The sequence below is a fragment of the Leopardus geoffroyi genome, chromosome B3 (assembly GCF_018350155.1).
Source record: "Leopardus geoffroyi isolate Oge1 chromosome B3, O.geoffroyi_Oge1_pat1.0, whole genome shotgun sequence".
NCBI lineage: Eukaryota > Metazoa > Chordata > Mammalia > Carnivora > Felidae > Leopardus > Leopardus geoffroyi.
In genome coordinates, this window is record NC_059337.1 from 105,449,182 (window position 1) to 105,463,161 (window position 13,980).

Below are 13,980 nucleotides of genomic sequence, written 5' to 3' on the forward strand. Positions count from 1 at the left end.
ACTGAGCCACTGGGGCGCCCTAGTTTTGTTTTTTTATAATTTTTTTTTTAAGTTTATTTACTTATTTAGAGAGAGGCAGAGACAGCACAAGCGGGAGGGGCAGAGAGGGAGAGAGAAATCCAAGCAGGCTCCATGCTGTCAGCTTAGAGCCCAACATGGGGTTTGAACTCATGAAATGTGAGATTAAGACCCAAGCTGAAACCGAGAATCGGACGCTCAACTGACTATGCCACCCAGGCACCCCTGGGCATCCTAGTTTATATAGTTCTTAAATCTCCTTTAATCTGGAAAAGTTCTTCAGTTTTTTTGTTTTTTGTTTTTGTTTTTTTTTGGTCTTTTCCTGACGTTGATATTTTTGAAGAGTACAGGCCCGTTTTGTAGACTGTTCCTCACCATGGGTTTGTTTGCTTGTTTAATTGTGTAGATAAGCTAATTTAAATAAACCTTCACATGTTTTTTGATGAGATCCTTTCATAACCTGTTAGGAAATAGAGTTACATCTGGCATATATAAAAGGTAGAAGGATAATCTTTTTAAAAAATGTATTTGGCACAGTAAGTACTTCATGGTGACATAATTAGGCTTTTCTGTCCCAGCTGGTGGTTGGCATAAGAGCTAAGTCCAAATCCTCATTCATCTAGTGGCATGGACTCAGAGTCACCATGGACAGCTCAGGACTACTTTGGGACTAGGGAAGTATCCGTCTCTTCAATTTCAGTAAGAGGCTACTTTTACTCTGGAGTAATCCAGATTAGAAATTGAATTGTACATGTTAAATTCACACCACTCTGTCTCAACAGTGGTTTATGTTAAGATCATGATAGAGTTATTCTGACTTTTAGTAACGAAGATGAAAAGGAAGAAGAAAGTAGTGAAGAGGAAGATGATGATAAGCGACGTCTCAATGACGAATTGTTAGGAAAAGTTGTAAGTGTGATATCAACATCTGAGAAGACTGATGGGTATCCTGCTTTGGTAAGTAAGATTTCTTTGCAGAATTAATCAACCATTTAAAATTTTGTTTAACATGGATCTTTAGAAAGCATTTAAAATATTTTTAAAGTATTACCCAAATTTAATTTGGACTTTATTGCAACATTGAGCAATCCTACTTAGGTCTCACATACTTCACTGTTTTCCTTTGTTATTTCCTTTCATTTTCTATAATCAGTCATTTATTGGGATCTTTCAGTTCTTCCTTGAAAATGTGTGCAGTGGTCTCTTTTTATCCTATTCCTGCTACCATTTTACACTTGATTTATAGTAATTTCCTCCAAGTTCCTTTAACTTGATTCTTGGGTTTTTTGCTAAATTTAGACAAATTTTCCAGAAGCAACTTCTATAGAGTAGTTTTTAAACACTGATTTAATCATGGTAGTCCCATTCTCAAAAACCCCAAAAAACTTTCACAGACTGCCTAATGGATCAATTCTGGATTCTTTAGATGGATTTCTGAGGCTATCCTAGCTCTTAGTTTCCCATTTTCAGTGTAAGCTTCATACTCAGGTTCTCTCTTAACTGCTCCCTGTGTAAAACACTTCTCTTCCAAACCTTTACCCTTTTGCCTTAAATCAATTAGTATTTACTGAGGATGTGCAGGGAGTTCCACCTCTAAGTTGCTTAGAAGAGAGAAAACTATGAACCTTGTAACTCATTGCTCTCGAGGACCTTGTTGTATACATCTAAGAGATTACATAGCAATTAAAGTTTATATAGTCATTTTTCAAACTTGGCGCAGACACTGGAGTAGGAAAGGGAGTATTGGGGAAAGGAAGGGTGGGTACACCTAGGTTTTGCAAATAGTAAGTCTTAGATGGGTTGGTAGGGAAATCTAATCTTTGCTTACTCAGGGAAGGAATGAGAAGAAGGGATGGGCAAGAGAATTATTTCATGAGAGGAATCAATAATACTTGGTAATACCTATCTCCATTTTCTCCTTTTTGTACTCCTCTCCTTTTAAGTGTCTTAATGTTCAGCTCAAGGCCTACGTTTTCTTCAGTCTCCCTTAACTACTCTAACATAACTATTCCCCTTTTCTGAGTTTTGATATGACATATATCTCTAACAACAGTGCTGGCACAAAATGTGTCCCGAATTAGATTAGAATCCTTTAGTGAACCGAGGCCAATTTTTAATGTTTCTGTGTGCATGTAAGTACATTACTCAGTTGCTATATATAGTAAGTTTACCTAGAAAAAGTCTGAAAATCCTTTGAGTCTTTCAGTTGTACAGGCAAACAAGTAAATGGGTTTGGATTCAGAATATTCAGGTCATAATTTGCCAAGAGATTTTTTTTAAGAGATTTTTTTAATCCCTTCATTTACTCAACAGACTTATTTGCCAGGGAATGTAGAAAATAAAAGATGAGTAAGACACTAATCTCACATTTTATTAATATTGTAATTTTAATGCAGAGAATAATTCAAGTAACTTTATATACAATAGTATATGTTCAACATTAGGACTTCTTGTCCTGAAAATTTACATTTATTGAAGGAAATCCAGAAAGTCTTCATGAAGCTGGTGCTTTTGAACTGAGCCTTGACAGATTTAAAGTTAGTTAAGCAGAGCTTCTCTAGAGGACTTAGAGGAAAACAGTAAAAGCAGAAAAGCAAAGGGTTTGCTCATGGAACTATTTGCTCTGGAAATCCATTTTGGCTAAATGTTAAACAACAATAGGGGAAAAATAGGAAATAAGACTGGGAAGATAATTTGGATCTAGGGCAGAAGAGTCTTTAAAAGTTCACCCCAGGAATGTGGCCATAATTCTGCATAGAATTTTGCAGAAGAGTAACATTACTGAGCTGCATGTTTAGGAATGTTAATGAGGCAGTAGTGTGTTGAATGGATTGTTGGAAACACTGGAGATGACAGGAATCAATTTGGAGGCCATTATAGTGGTTCACAGGTGAGGTAATTAAGCCCTGGGCTGTGCCTACTCATCCTTTAAGACTTAATCTTAAGCCTTTGCTGCCATACCTCTTCCTTCCCCAGATTGGGTTAAGTCTTCCTCCTAGGTGTTTTCATCTCTGTACTTATCCTCCATGGTGTTGTTTTGTGTTTACCTCTCCATTGTGCCATTAGCTCCTTAAGGGCAGACACAACTCTACTATTTGTCTAATAATTACCAGCGTCTAACAAACACACAGACATTTACTGCCATCGGATGTTAAGGCAGCTGATACAACAGCCAAGAATTTTTAATTATCTGAATATAGACTGTTTAATATGATAGCCATGAGTCCTACGTGACTGTTTACATTTACATGTAATTTAATTAAAATTAAATAGAATTAAAAATTCAGTCTCTCAGTTGCACTACCACATTTTAAGTGCTTAGCAGTGCAGATAACAGAACATTTCCATCATTGCATAAAGTCCTGTGGGTGGTGCTAGATTGTAGCGGGGGGGGGGGGGGGGGGGGTAGTGTTAGGGGTGATAATGAGCAGGTAAATTTCAGCAATTCATTGGTAGACTTTATTTTTAAAAAATATTAAGTGCCATAAAGAATGTATAGAGATTAGCTATTTACTAATGTTCAGACATTTGTTACTTTTAAAAGTTAAGAAATTAAAAAGTTCTTAGATTTTCTTTGATTTGCTTTCATTACTAAAAATTGTAATGCCCTGGTAAGAAAGGGAACTTAGATAGATATTTATTTTAAACAAATAGCAGATTTCAAAATAGATCTTGATTCAAGGATATTTTTAAAAATTATACTATGCCACATTTTCATCACAGATCATATGTTTGACTTTTTGGACAAGAAATGATTACGTAGCTTAGAAGAAATCAAATTTTTTAAAGTGGTGGTCATATTTATATTGTATTAACTATTTATTGTATAATCTAATAACTGAATAAATTAAATATCCAGAAAACCAGTATGCTAAAGAAAAATCACAAGGCAACCTTCTTTTTTAAGTAATTCATTTATAATGGAAATTATTAATAATTAAACTCTTTCTTAACAAAATATAATTCATTTGAGAAGTGAGGGGGATCCAGAACTACTCTTTTTAAAAATGTATATTTTTTTGAGCAAGGGAAATTAGGCACCAATCCTGTTCTTTATTTTATATTTCAGGTAATATCTCCCAGCTGTAATGATGACATCACAGTGAAAAAAGACCAGTGTTTAGTTCGATCATTTATCGATTCTAAATTGTGAGTCACTTAATAGTATTATGGTAGGAGAAAAAAAAATGAGATCACAGTGATAGATCCTTCCATAGTCCACACTTTATTTTGAAAAGTCTGATCATTTCATGAACTGTCATTACATATTATGCTTTGACTTTTTGTAACGTAGTTTATTTTTTCCTAATTTTAATTTAAAATAACTAATTTTAATTTAGTTATGTAAAAACTAAACAATGTGTAATAATATTTAAAAAGTTTTTTTTATAAAGCATGGTATTGGTTTTCTCTTTAATTGTAAAAGCTTGGTACTTTTATTATGTGTCCTATTTCATATTATGAACTATGAAACTTACTTTTCATGGAATATTACTAAAATAATTATTTTGACTTTTTTCCTGATTAAGTCAGATTTTTAGAAACTTTCTTTAACCTCAGCTTTGTTTTGTTTCCCACAAAGGATGTAAAAAAAAAAAAAAAAGTGCGTGTATATACAGAGAGAAGTACTGTGGAAAATTTAATATATCTTACAATGATAAAAATATTTTAATATTCTTTTATTTATTTATTTATTTACTTATTTAACTAAACTAAACAGTAAATTTAAGAAATAGCAAAGATCAGGGGTGCCTGAATGGCTCAGTTCATTAAGCGTCTGACTTTGGCTCAGGTCATGATCTCACATTTCATGAATTAGAACCCTGCATCGAGCTCTCTGCTATCAGTGCAGAGCTTGCTTCAGATCCTCTGTCTCCTCTCTGCCCCTTCCCTGCTCTTGCTCATGCTCTCTCTCAAAAATAAAATAAACTTGGGGCGCCTGGGTGGCTTAGTCGGTTAAGCGTCCGACTTCAGCTCAGATCACGATCTCATGGTGTGTGAGTTCGAGCCCCGCGTCGGGCTCTGTGCTGATGGCTCAGAGCCTGGAGCCTGCTTCCGATTCTGTGTCTCCCTCTCTCTCTGCCCCTCCCCATTCATGCTCTGTCTCTCTCTGTCTCAAAAATAAAAACATTAAAAAAAAAAAAATTAAAAAAAAAAGCGTTTTAAAAAAAATAAATAAATAAAATAAAATAAACTTAAAAAGAGAAATAGTAAAGATCAAAATAGACATTGTATCTTCAATAAGGCAAATATGCTGATACAAAGTATCCCATACCGTGTGTGTGTGTGTGTGTGTGTGTGTGTGTGTGTGTGTGTGTGTGTGTGTGTGTTGCATAGATTGAAATATTACAAATGTGAAGCTTTCAAATTAGTGTATTTTGAGTATGTCAATCTTTAGAATTAAGGTACTAATTTTGGGGTTGTCTGAGTGGCTCAGTCAGTTAAGTGTCCAACCGTTGGTTTGAGTTCAGGTCATGATCCCATGGTTGGGGAGTTCAAGCCCCACTCTGTGCTGACAGCAAGGAGCCTGCTTGGGATTTCTCTCTCGCTGTTTCTTTCTCTAAATAAATAAATAAACATTAAAAAAAAGGATACTAGCTTTGCCTATATTATGTCTTGCCTTTTATTAAGGATTAGGATATGTGTGGTGCATGGTCTTTTTTTTAACTTTTTTTTAATTATAAATTTTTTTTTTTTAACATTTATTTACTATTGAGAGACAGACACAGAGCATGAGCAGGGAAGGGGCAGAGAGAGGGTGAGACAGAATCTGAAGCAGGCTCCAGGCTCCAAGCTGTCAGCACAGAGCCTGACACGGGGCTCGAACTCACAAACTGTGAGATCATGACCTGAGCTGAAGTCAGACGCTTAACTGACTGAGCCACCCAGGCACTCCTTAACCTTTATTTTTGAGAGAGAGTGCGAGCAGGGGAGGGGCAGAGAGAGGAGGAAGATGCAGAATCTGAAGCAGGCTCCAGGCTCTGAGCTGTCAGCACAGATCCCGGTCTGGGGCTCAAACTCATGGACTGAGACATCATGACCTGAGCCAAAGTTGGACACTTAACTGACTGAGCCCCCTGGGTGCCCCAGGATATGCATGTTCTTTTAAAAATATTTTATAGGCAAAATAATTTTGATTTTGAGGCTTCTATTCTTCTATGTGTTAACATTATTTGTCATAATTTTTATTTAATAATGGTTTCTCTCCCCTTTATTCTTCCATATAATTAGTTATTCTATAGCAAGAAAGGATATCAAGGAAATAGATATTCTCAATCTACCTGAATCTGAGCTCTCTGCTAAACCAGGTAAAATAAGAATGAATCAATCCATTATTTCATGATGTGGCTCTAAATGGCAAATAGTGGCTAAACCAAGGCTGAATATTCTCTGGTGCCATTTTAATTGCTTAGAGTTAGTATCTACTCTTATTTGATGGCTATTTTTTAAATATCTGGATAAAATATTTTATTTGTAGTTTTTAGTTTAACTTTTAATATTAAGTTTAACTTTTCATGTTTTACCATTAATATTTTTAACAGTATTCCCTAGAGTAATAATAAACATTAATAAAACATTATGACTTAGGTATGTTCAAGTTAATCATATCATTTTATAAGTGACAGCTGAATTTGAATCTAGATCTTCTGACTCCGAATGTTTTCTATTATTCTGTGTTGCTAAGTCCATAATAACTGTTTACATTTAGGGCTTCAGAAAGCAAGCATCTTCTTAAAAACCAGAATTGTTCCTGATAATTGGAAAATGGATATAAGTGAAATCCTTGAATCATCCAGTAGTGATGATGAAGATGGTCCAGCTGAAGAACATGATGAAGAGAAGGAAAAGGAAACCAAAAAAGAAGAAGAAGAGGTGGTAGGTGAAATTTTATGTTTGTAATGTAAAAACATTTTAATACTCTAAAGAAAAACTACTGGGTGGCGCTGTGGCTTAGTTGGTTAAAGTGTTTAGTAAAGTAGTAGTAAAATTACTACCTTTGTATATTTTCCCTCGTTTAGATGCTCTTTATTTATTTCTGTCTTTTTCTAGCCCAAATTGATTTGGGGATGGGGAGTTTTTTGGATTCCAACATAGTGGGTAAATGAGAAATAATTTTTTTTTGCAGATATGAGGTTACAAAGAACTTTTCAGGTTAAATAATCAACAAGTACAAACTTTTTAAATAACCATAGAGAAAGAAATGTAACATTACATGTGTCAACTCATTTAAAATGTTACCATGTGGTATAACTGGTGTTATCTTACTTTAGAGGTGAGGAAAGTGAAGGTCATGAAGGTTAAGTAACTTTCCCAAGGTTGCACAGCTCAAATGTGGAGAACAGGAATTTGAACTCAGATCTGGTCTGTCTTAACTTGGTAACTTCACCTCTTTGAGACATTTCATAGTATCTGAAGGATATAGGTGATTAAAAAATCTTATCCAACCTGAGAGAATATTTCATTTGGCAGTTCGATAAATCAGAGAAAAGAGATTGTTTTTATAAGTGTTAATTTTTATGTGTGATATTACCGTGTCATTTAGGATATATATGTGTGTGTGTGTGTGTGTGTGTGTATACACACACACACACATATAAATATATGTGTGTGTGTATATATATATATATATGTAATTTTAGGAAATCATTTATGGACTACCACATAATTGCTTATATGAATGTTGTTATCTGTTTATACAGCAGTGGGATAAACTAACTGTCCAGTATATTTTTGGTTGTTATGAGGTAAAGAGACCTAGGGGCAGACAAAGAGAATGAGTTTACCAAAAAGAAGACCTATTTGAGCCTGAAAAATATTTGCTTGGAAAATGTGGAATGCTTGTTTCTGTTTTACATATACAGATGTGAATTTGTTAAATAAAATGAGTATACTTATATGTGATGAAGGGCATGCGATATTTCTTTCCTTTTACTTCCCCTGCAGTATTTGGTTTTTTGCAGTCTGAAATCAGAATGGCGGTTCATACTTACAGGCTGCCTACAGAGTTGCCATAGTAACGTGCTGTTGGTTTTAAGTGAGCATGCTCGGAAAGACAGGAAGGTTTAGCAGAGGCTTGGCAGGTTGCCAATGGAGGTTTGCCAGATGCTTTGAAATGGGCTGTCTTTCTTTTCCTTTCATGTAATGTCTGATTTTTATGTGGAAGAGAATGTAAGTAGTGCTGTATAACCCTGCGGATGCTATGCCCTAAGAGGGAAAGCAAATATTTGCAAGTCAGACTGAAAAATGTTCAGACACTGTACTGATTAAGTAGAAGGGGAATCTAACCATTTTGCATTTGAAAGAAAATGCAGCATATAGGTAAGATTTTTTTTCTAAAATATATTTAGTTACCATATGGATTGCCAAAAACGGGGTTAAATAAGAATTTTAGGTGTTGATGATGTGGCTAATAATGGTAGGACTCATAACCAAGCGTAATTGTTTCTTGTAAAAGAGACAGTAGGAGTCTATTTTTAGAATATCAGAGGATGAAGGCTATTTTTCTGAAACATTGGATTTTGAAATGAAAATGATAATGAGACAGTTTAGCAAAATTCAGGATTTAAAGTCTAAATATTAAATGTGAGTTTTGTATTTTATCTGTATTTATTTATAGATTATGTGTTTTCAGGGTAAATAGGCCACATTTTCAGGGTGTGAACTGTTGCAGTCTGGTTTTGCTTTTTAAAAAAAATTAGCATTAGTTAGGATCTGGATATTGCCAAATATTGAAAGAAGATTGGCCTATTTTTGCTAATACTTTTAATTGGTGTCCCTTTTAGAATGCATTTGCTTTACTCCCCACCCCCCAAAAGAAAACCCTGAAATTTTAAACAAAGAGAGTAAAAAGAGCTCTGTAGTAAGGTTGGAAAAGATGGCTATAAAATAGTAATTAGTAAATAGTGCTCTTATTACAGCTATTAATTTCATAAAAATCATAACGTTTTATTCAAGCTGTGCATAAATGTTAGTAAAAAAAGAATGAAGAGCAGAGGCAAGCTCTGTTACCTATTGTTTGCAGGTAATAAGTAAAGAAATTTAAAGATGTAAGGACCTTTGTAAGGAAGGGATAGTATTTTCTTAAAATGTGTTATTTAAATTATGAACCTGTTAAAATTAAGTGAAAAAGAATGCTTTTTATCTACTGAAAAATAAAAGCAAAATTACAGTATTAAGGCACTGAGTTGTCTGACCGTTAATTTAAATTATTTTCCAGATGGTCAGTTTCATAGCATATACTTTATTGAATTGCTTGACAGGAACTAATTCCTCTTTTTTTTTTTTTCTGGCCATGGAGGTACATTTCTTGAGTGAGATTTTGGTTGCTTTAGAAAAAAAAAATCAGCTGCATTTCTTGCTCTTGGACTTAACATTTAGTTGCTGAATCATTCTAATTTGTCTTGAACAGTAATTTTAAAAAATTTAATGTACTGATAAACTGAGAAGCAGTTTAATCTACATAAAACAAAGGGGGAAAAAGTGGGTATGGTATAAAATGAATTAAAGTCTGATAAGGCAGGGCCTACCTGGCTTAGTCATTACAGGCCTTTACTACATAGGTGAGGCTAAGCTGTTGTATTATACTATAGATCATATTCTTCCTGAAACATAATAATGGTATACTTGTCATGAAAATTTAATGTTGCTTTATAATGATCACAAAGATCTTTTATAACAGACTGTAAATCACTGTAACAGTACTTTAGCCTACAATTTGATGTTTGTAAATTTTATGCAGTAGAATCATACAAGTGTTAGATACTTCTGCAGTGTTAATGGGCAGTGGACATTGTCTTTTATATTTGATGCTTTGAGTACCCTAAAATAGTCTAAATAAGGAGATTTGAGATTCATGGCTTTACCATGTGGAAGAGCATCTTTTTTATTTAATATTATTTTGAATTCCTGAGCATTGGTGATTCAGGATTGGAGTGCAAGAAATATGTTTTGTACTGTTATTGGGTGGAAAAGACTTGCGAGTCTAACAGGAAGTAGGTCCTATCTATATTTGATGACTGAATTTTAACCTGTTGGTAATTACATTCAAAAAAAGCCCTGGAGAATATTTTTGTGGGTATTACTTAAATGTCTTTTATTAGGAAAATTTTATATTAGAAAAGATACTCCTGATTTCCTTTTAAGCTTTGAAATTCATTGAAAAGTCCATGTAAACATAAGTAATGATGTCAATTATTCATTTACTCCTTCCTTAAATTTACTTTGGATGAATGGAGGAGAGTTGTCTAAGGATAAAATAAATAGGTGAAGACATTTTTATTAAAAGGGAATTTGACTAGTTGCAGCTGTTTTATTCTTTTGGTTTGCTATAAGTAGCCTTATGTGTTGGGCCCTTTCAAAAATCTCTTCTAATTTCATATTTAGTGATGAAAATAAGAGTTTAGTGCATTTTTATGAGATACTCTTTTTTTGTTTGTTTAGAAGTACTGACATGCATTTCTCCGATTTTTGAATTTTCTAGGAATTACTGTCAGATCTAATGCCACTCATACCTAATTACATTCCACTATTGCAAAAATCATAAGTGCTTGTGGTTTTTTTTATTCATGGAAACTGGAATTCTTTTCTTATATGTAAATCTAGTGGTGTTTGTATTTATGTCTTTTTGTAAAGGCATTTGTTAGTGATCTTTCAAGATCATTTTGAGTAAATGCTTGGTAACTCGGGAAAATTATGGTAAGTCAATAAAATTTAAAGAAAAATTTCAAGGTAATGTTAGTGTTTTAGGTATATCTAATAACTCAATCAAGTGTTTCTAAGCAGGTCCTATAAAGTCAACTTCCAATCAATAATTGAGACTTTAGCCTGCATTCAGATTTAATAACTTATTTGCAAAAGTCTTAAAATATAGCTAATTGATCAAGCAAACAAAAATGTCCTGATGTGTTTGGTAAAATCTTTCCTCACAAAATTAGCATAAGACTAACCAAATCTGGTTCACCTAATCAGATTAATGAGGATTGCACATTTGTAGACATAATTATAGCTAAATTTGTATGTATTTACAAAAAAAAATCCCTTCTCATATCAAAGTATTTCATAGTTGTGGTAGCATGAGAGAGGGTTGAGTGAATTTAAAGCCTTAGATGTGACAGTATCCAAACCATTGTTGGATGATTAAAAGTAGAAAGTGTGTACCTTTTCAAGGAGGGGGGAAAATTACTACTAGTCTCAGTCAAGTCTGATGTAATTCAAGAATCTTCTAATAATTTGTCTTAGGCAGGCTGTTGTCACATTGCTTTCTGAACTTCTAAAACAATATGTTACCACATAATGAATATGTCATAACCTCTTTGCGATCCTTGAAATATTCTGTTTAAGTGTACACTCTAAATTTTATGACTACCAGCATCTGCTGGGCCTTCAACACAATTGGTCAGTTCCCAGTTTCTATAATCAAATCCCTGTGTCCTCTGGCCCTGGCTTACTCCACTCCAACTTCAAAAAAAAACTAGGAGCTTCTGATGGAGAGCATGCACTATACCTCACCTGCCTGCCCTCCTTCCCTTAAGTACAAGTGATAATATGTTACATTTCCTTTTTCTATGATGAGGACCTCAATTAATGCTCTGGATCTCATTCCCTTTATCCTTATCTTAGTCTATGAACTGTCTCTTTTCTTTCCAGGATCTCTAGCCTATTCTGTTCTGTTTCCTTCTCTCCAGTTTTTAAAAACATGCTTCTCTCTCTCCCAACCTTCTAGCAGCCCCTCCAGATACTGCCCTCTTTCCTCACCCTTATGGACCAGATTGCTCAGTTATATACATTATTCTATTTCCTGACCTCCTGTTCATTCTTAATTCACTGTAGTGTGTACCCCCCCACCACAGCTAAAACAACTTAAGGTCACCAGTGACCTTCAACAAATTTTCTGTACTAAATCCAACAAATTTTTGTCATGATCTCATTTGACTCCTTAGCAGTTTTCAGCATTTTTGACATGCCTACCTTCTTCAATCACCTGACATCCATGACATTACATTTTTTTCTAGTTTACTTCCTAAGTGATGTAATGATTCCAAATCTATATGTACATCAAAGATGTCTCTTCTTAGCCCTAGACATTCATATTAAACTGCCAATGAGGATTTCTTATTTCTCAAACTCATTATGTACAAGAACTGTTTTCATTTTTGCCCACAAAGCAGTCCTTTCCGTGGTTGTCTCTAGTTTATTTGAATAGAAGCACATCTACCAGTTACCCACACCAGATACATGGCAGTCACCTTAATCCTCCCATTCTTGCCTCTCTAACCAATGAGACACCAAATCCTCTTTCTTCTGCCTACTTGATGGCTTTCAGGTTTTCTGCTTCCCTCAGTTTCTACTCTCTGCCACTATTCTCCTTTACCTACACTAATGCAATAGTAACTTTCCCATGTCCTTGCTGGCCTTCTCCAGTCTGTTCTCTGCACTGACTCTAAGTAGATTTTTTTTTTTAATGTTTTTAAATTTATTTTTGAGACAGAGAGAGACAGAGCATGAGCAGGGGAGGGGCAGAGAGAGAGGGAGACACAGAATCCGAAGCAAGCTTCAGGCTCCGAGCTGTCAGCACAGAGCCCGATGTGGGGCTCGAACTTACAAACTGCAAGATCATGTCCTGAGCCGAAGTCAGATCCTCAACTGACTGAGCCACCCAGGCTCCCTAGTAGATTTTTTAAAATGAGAAATCTGAATGGGATTCCTCCTGGAATAAATTGATTTTAGGACACAGAAGTGGTTGCAGTATTTATTCTTTTATATTGAAATACAGTACTTCAGACATATTGAATAATGTCACCTCTATCTAAAAGTCATATACTGGACATTACTTACCTTCATATTTACTCGAGATTTAATTATTATATTTTAATATGGCCTTGTCATGGCATTTAGCCCTTATCCTAAATGACCTATGCCTATTACAATTGTGTGCTTTCTGTTTCTTTCCTCTAAAATCTATATTGTCAACTGATAGTTTTTACATATGATAACTTTCTGGACAGTTCTTCAGAATTCTACTTGGAGCTAGGCTTTACTGATACCCATTTTGATCTATTGATCACCAGAGTTACCTAACAACTTAATGTTGTGGGGGGCTTACTTTTTCTTTTTTTATTTAAGTTTTCAGTTTACAGATGTTTTTTAAAATTTAGGTTTTCATTTGTTATATTTCACTGAGGTGTTCTGACTCTATTGTGCCAGAGCAAACATATATCATCAGTGAAGAGGTACCTTTCGTTATACCACAGTTAAAATATTTAGCTTTTGGGGACGCCTGGGCGGCTCAGTCGGTTAAGCGTCTGACTTTGGCTCAGTCATGATCTCGTGGTTTGTGGGTTCAAGCCCCGTGTTGGGTTCTGTGCTGACAGCTTGGAGCCTGGAGCCTGCTTCTGATTCTGTCTCCCTCTCTCTGCCCCTCCCCTGCTCACGCTCTGTCTCTCTCTCTCAAAAATGAATAAACATTAAAAAAATTAAAAAAAATATTTAGCTTTTGTAGGAGATACAAACAGGTAAAGATGACCACCCCAAATAAAGTTCTCAGCTTAGTGTTGGAGACTTAGTGGTTTTTAAAGTATGATCGTTTATTTAATTCTCACAACAGTATTTTTTTTTTATGAGAGAGGAACTTGAGGTATAGAGAGATTACAGAAATTTTCACAGACTTGTAAGAAAATTTTTCTCTCCTCTACATTGTAAGGTCTATGAAAACAGGATGTCAGGTTTCTTCGTTGTAGTTTTTTCCTTTTCCCACTAATATGAATATCCACCAACTAGCACAGAGCTTGGCTTATAGTAAACCTCCATTAAATAGTTTCTGAATAAATGAATTAGTGTGGGCCTTGCAATTAGCCTAACATATTGCTATTTGAAATAAAGTGTTGGAAGATTTGTTTTAAGATTCTAGAAAGTTCATTTTGGAAGGTAATTTACCTTCCCTTCATAATAGCTTTCTTTTTTTTT

General features: G+C 34.6%; 1 protein-coding gene across 3 annotated transcripts in view; it reads left to right on the forward strand.

Annotated features, from left to right (window-relative positions):
* The window catches only part of ARID4A (AT-rich interaction domain 4A), a 66,164-nt gene that overhangs the window by 15,751 nt on the left and 36,433 nt on the right, over positions 1–13,980 (forward strand). For all 3 annotated transcript variants that reach the window (XM_045451093.1, XM_045451095.1, XM_045451094.1), the window contains exons 8-11: positions 843–975; positions 4,088–4,167; positions 6,250–6,326; positions 6,728–6,894. In XM_045451093.1, the coding sequence (XP_045307049.1) occupies positions 843–975; positions 4,088–4,167; positions 6,250–6,326; positions 6,728–6,894 (457 nt within the window). The remainder of the gene's footprint in view (positions 1–842; positions 976–4,087; positions 4,168–6,249; positions 6,327–6,727; positions 6,895–13,980) is intronic.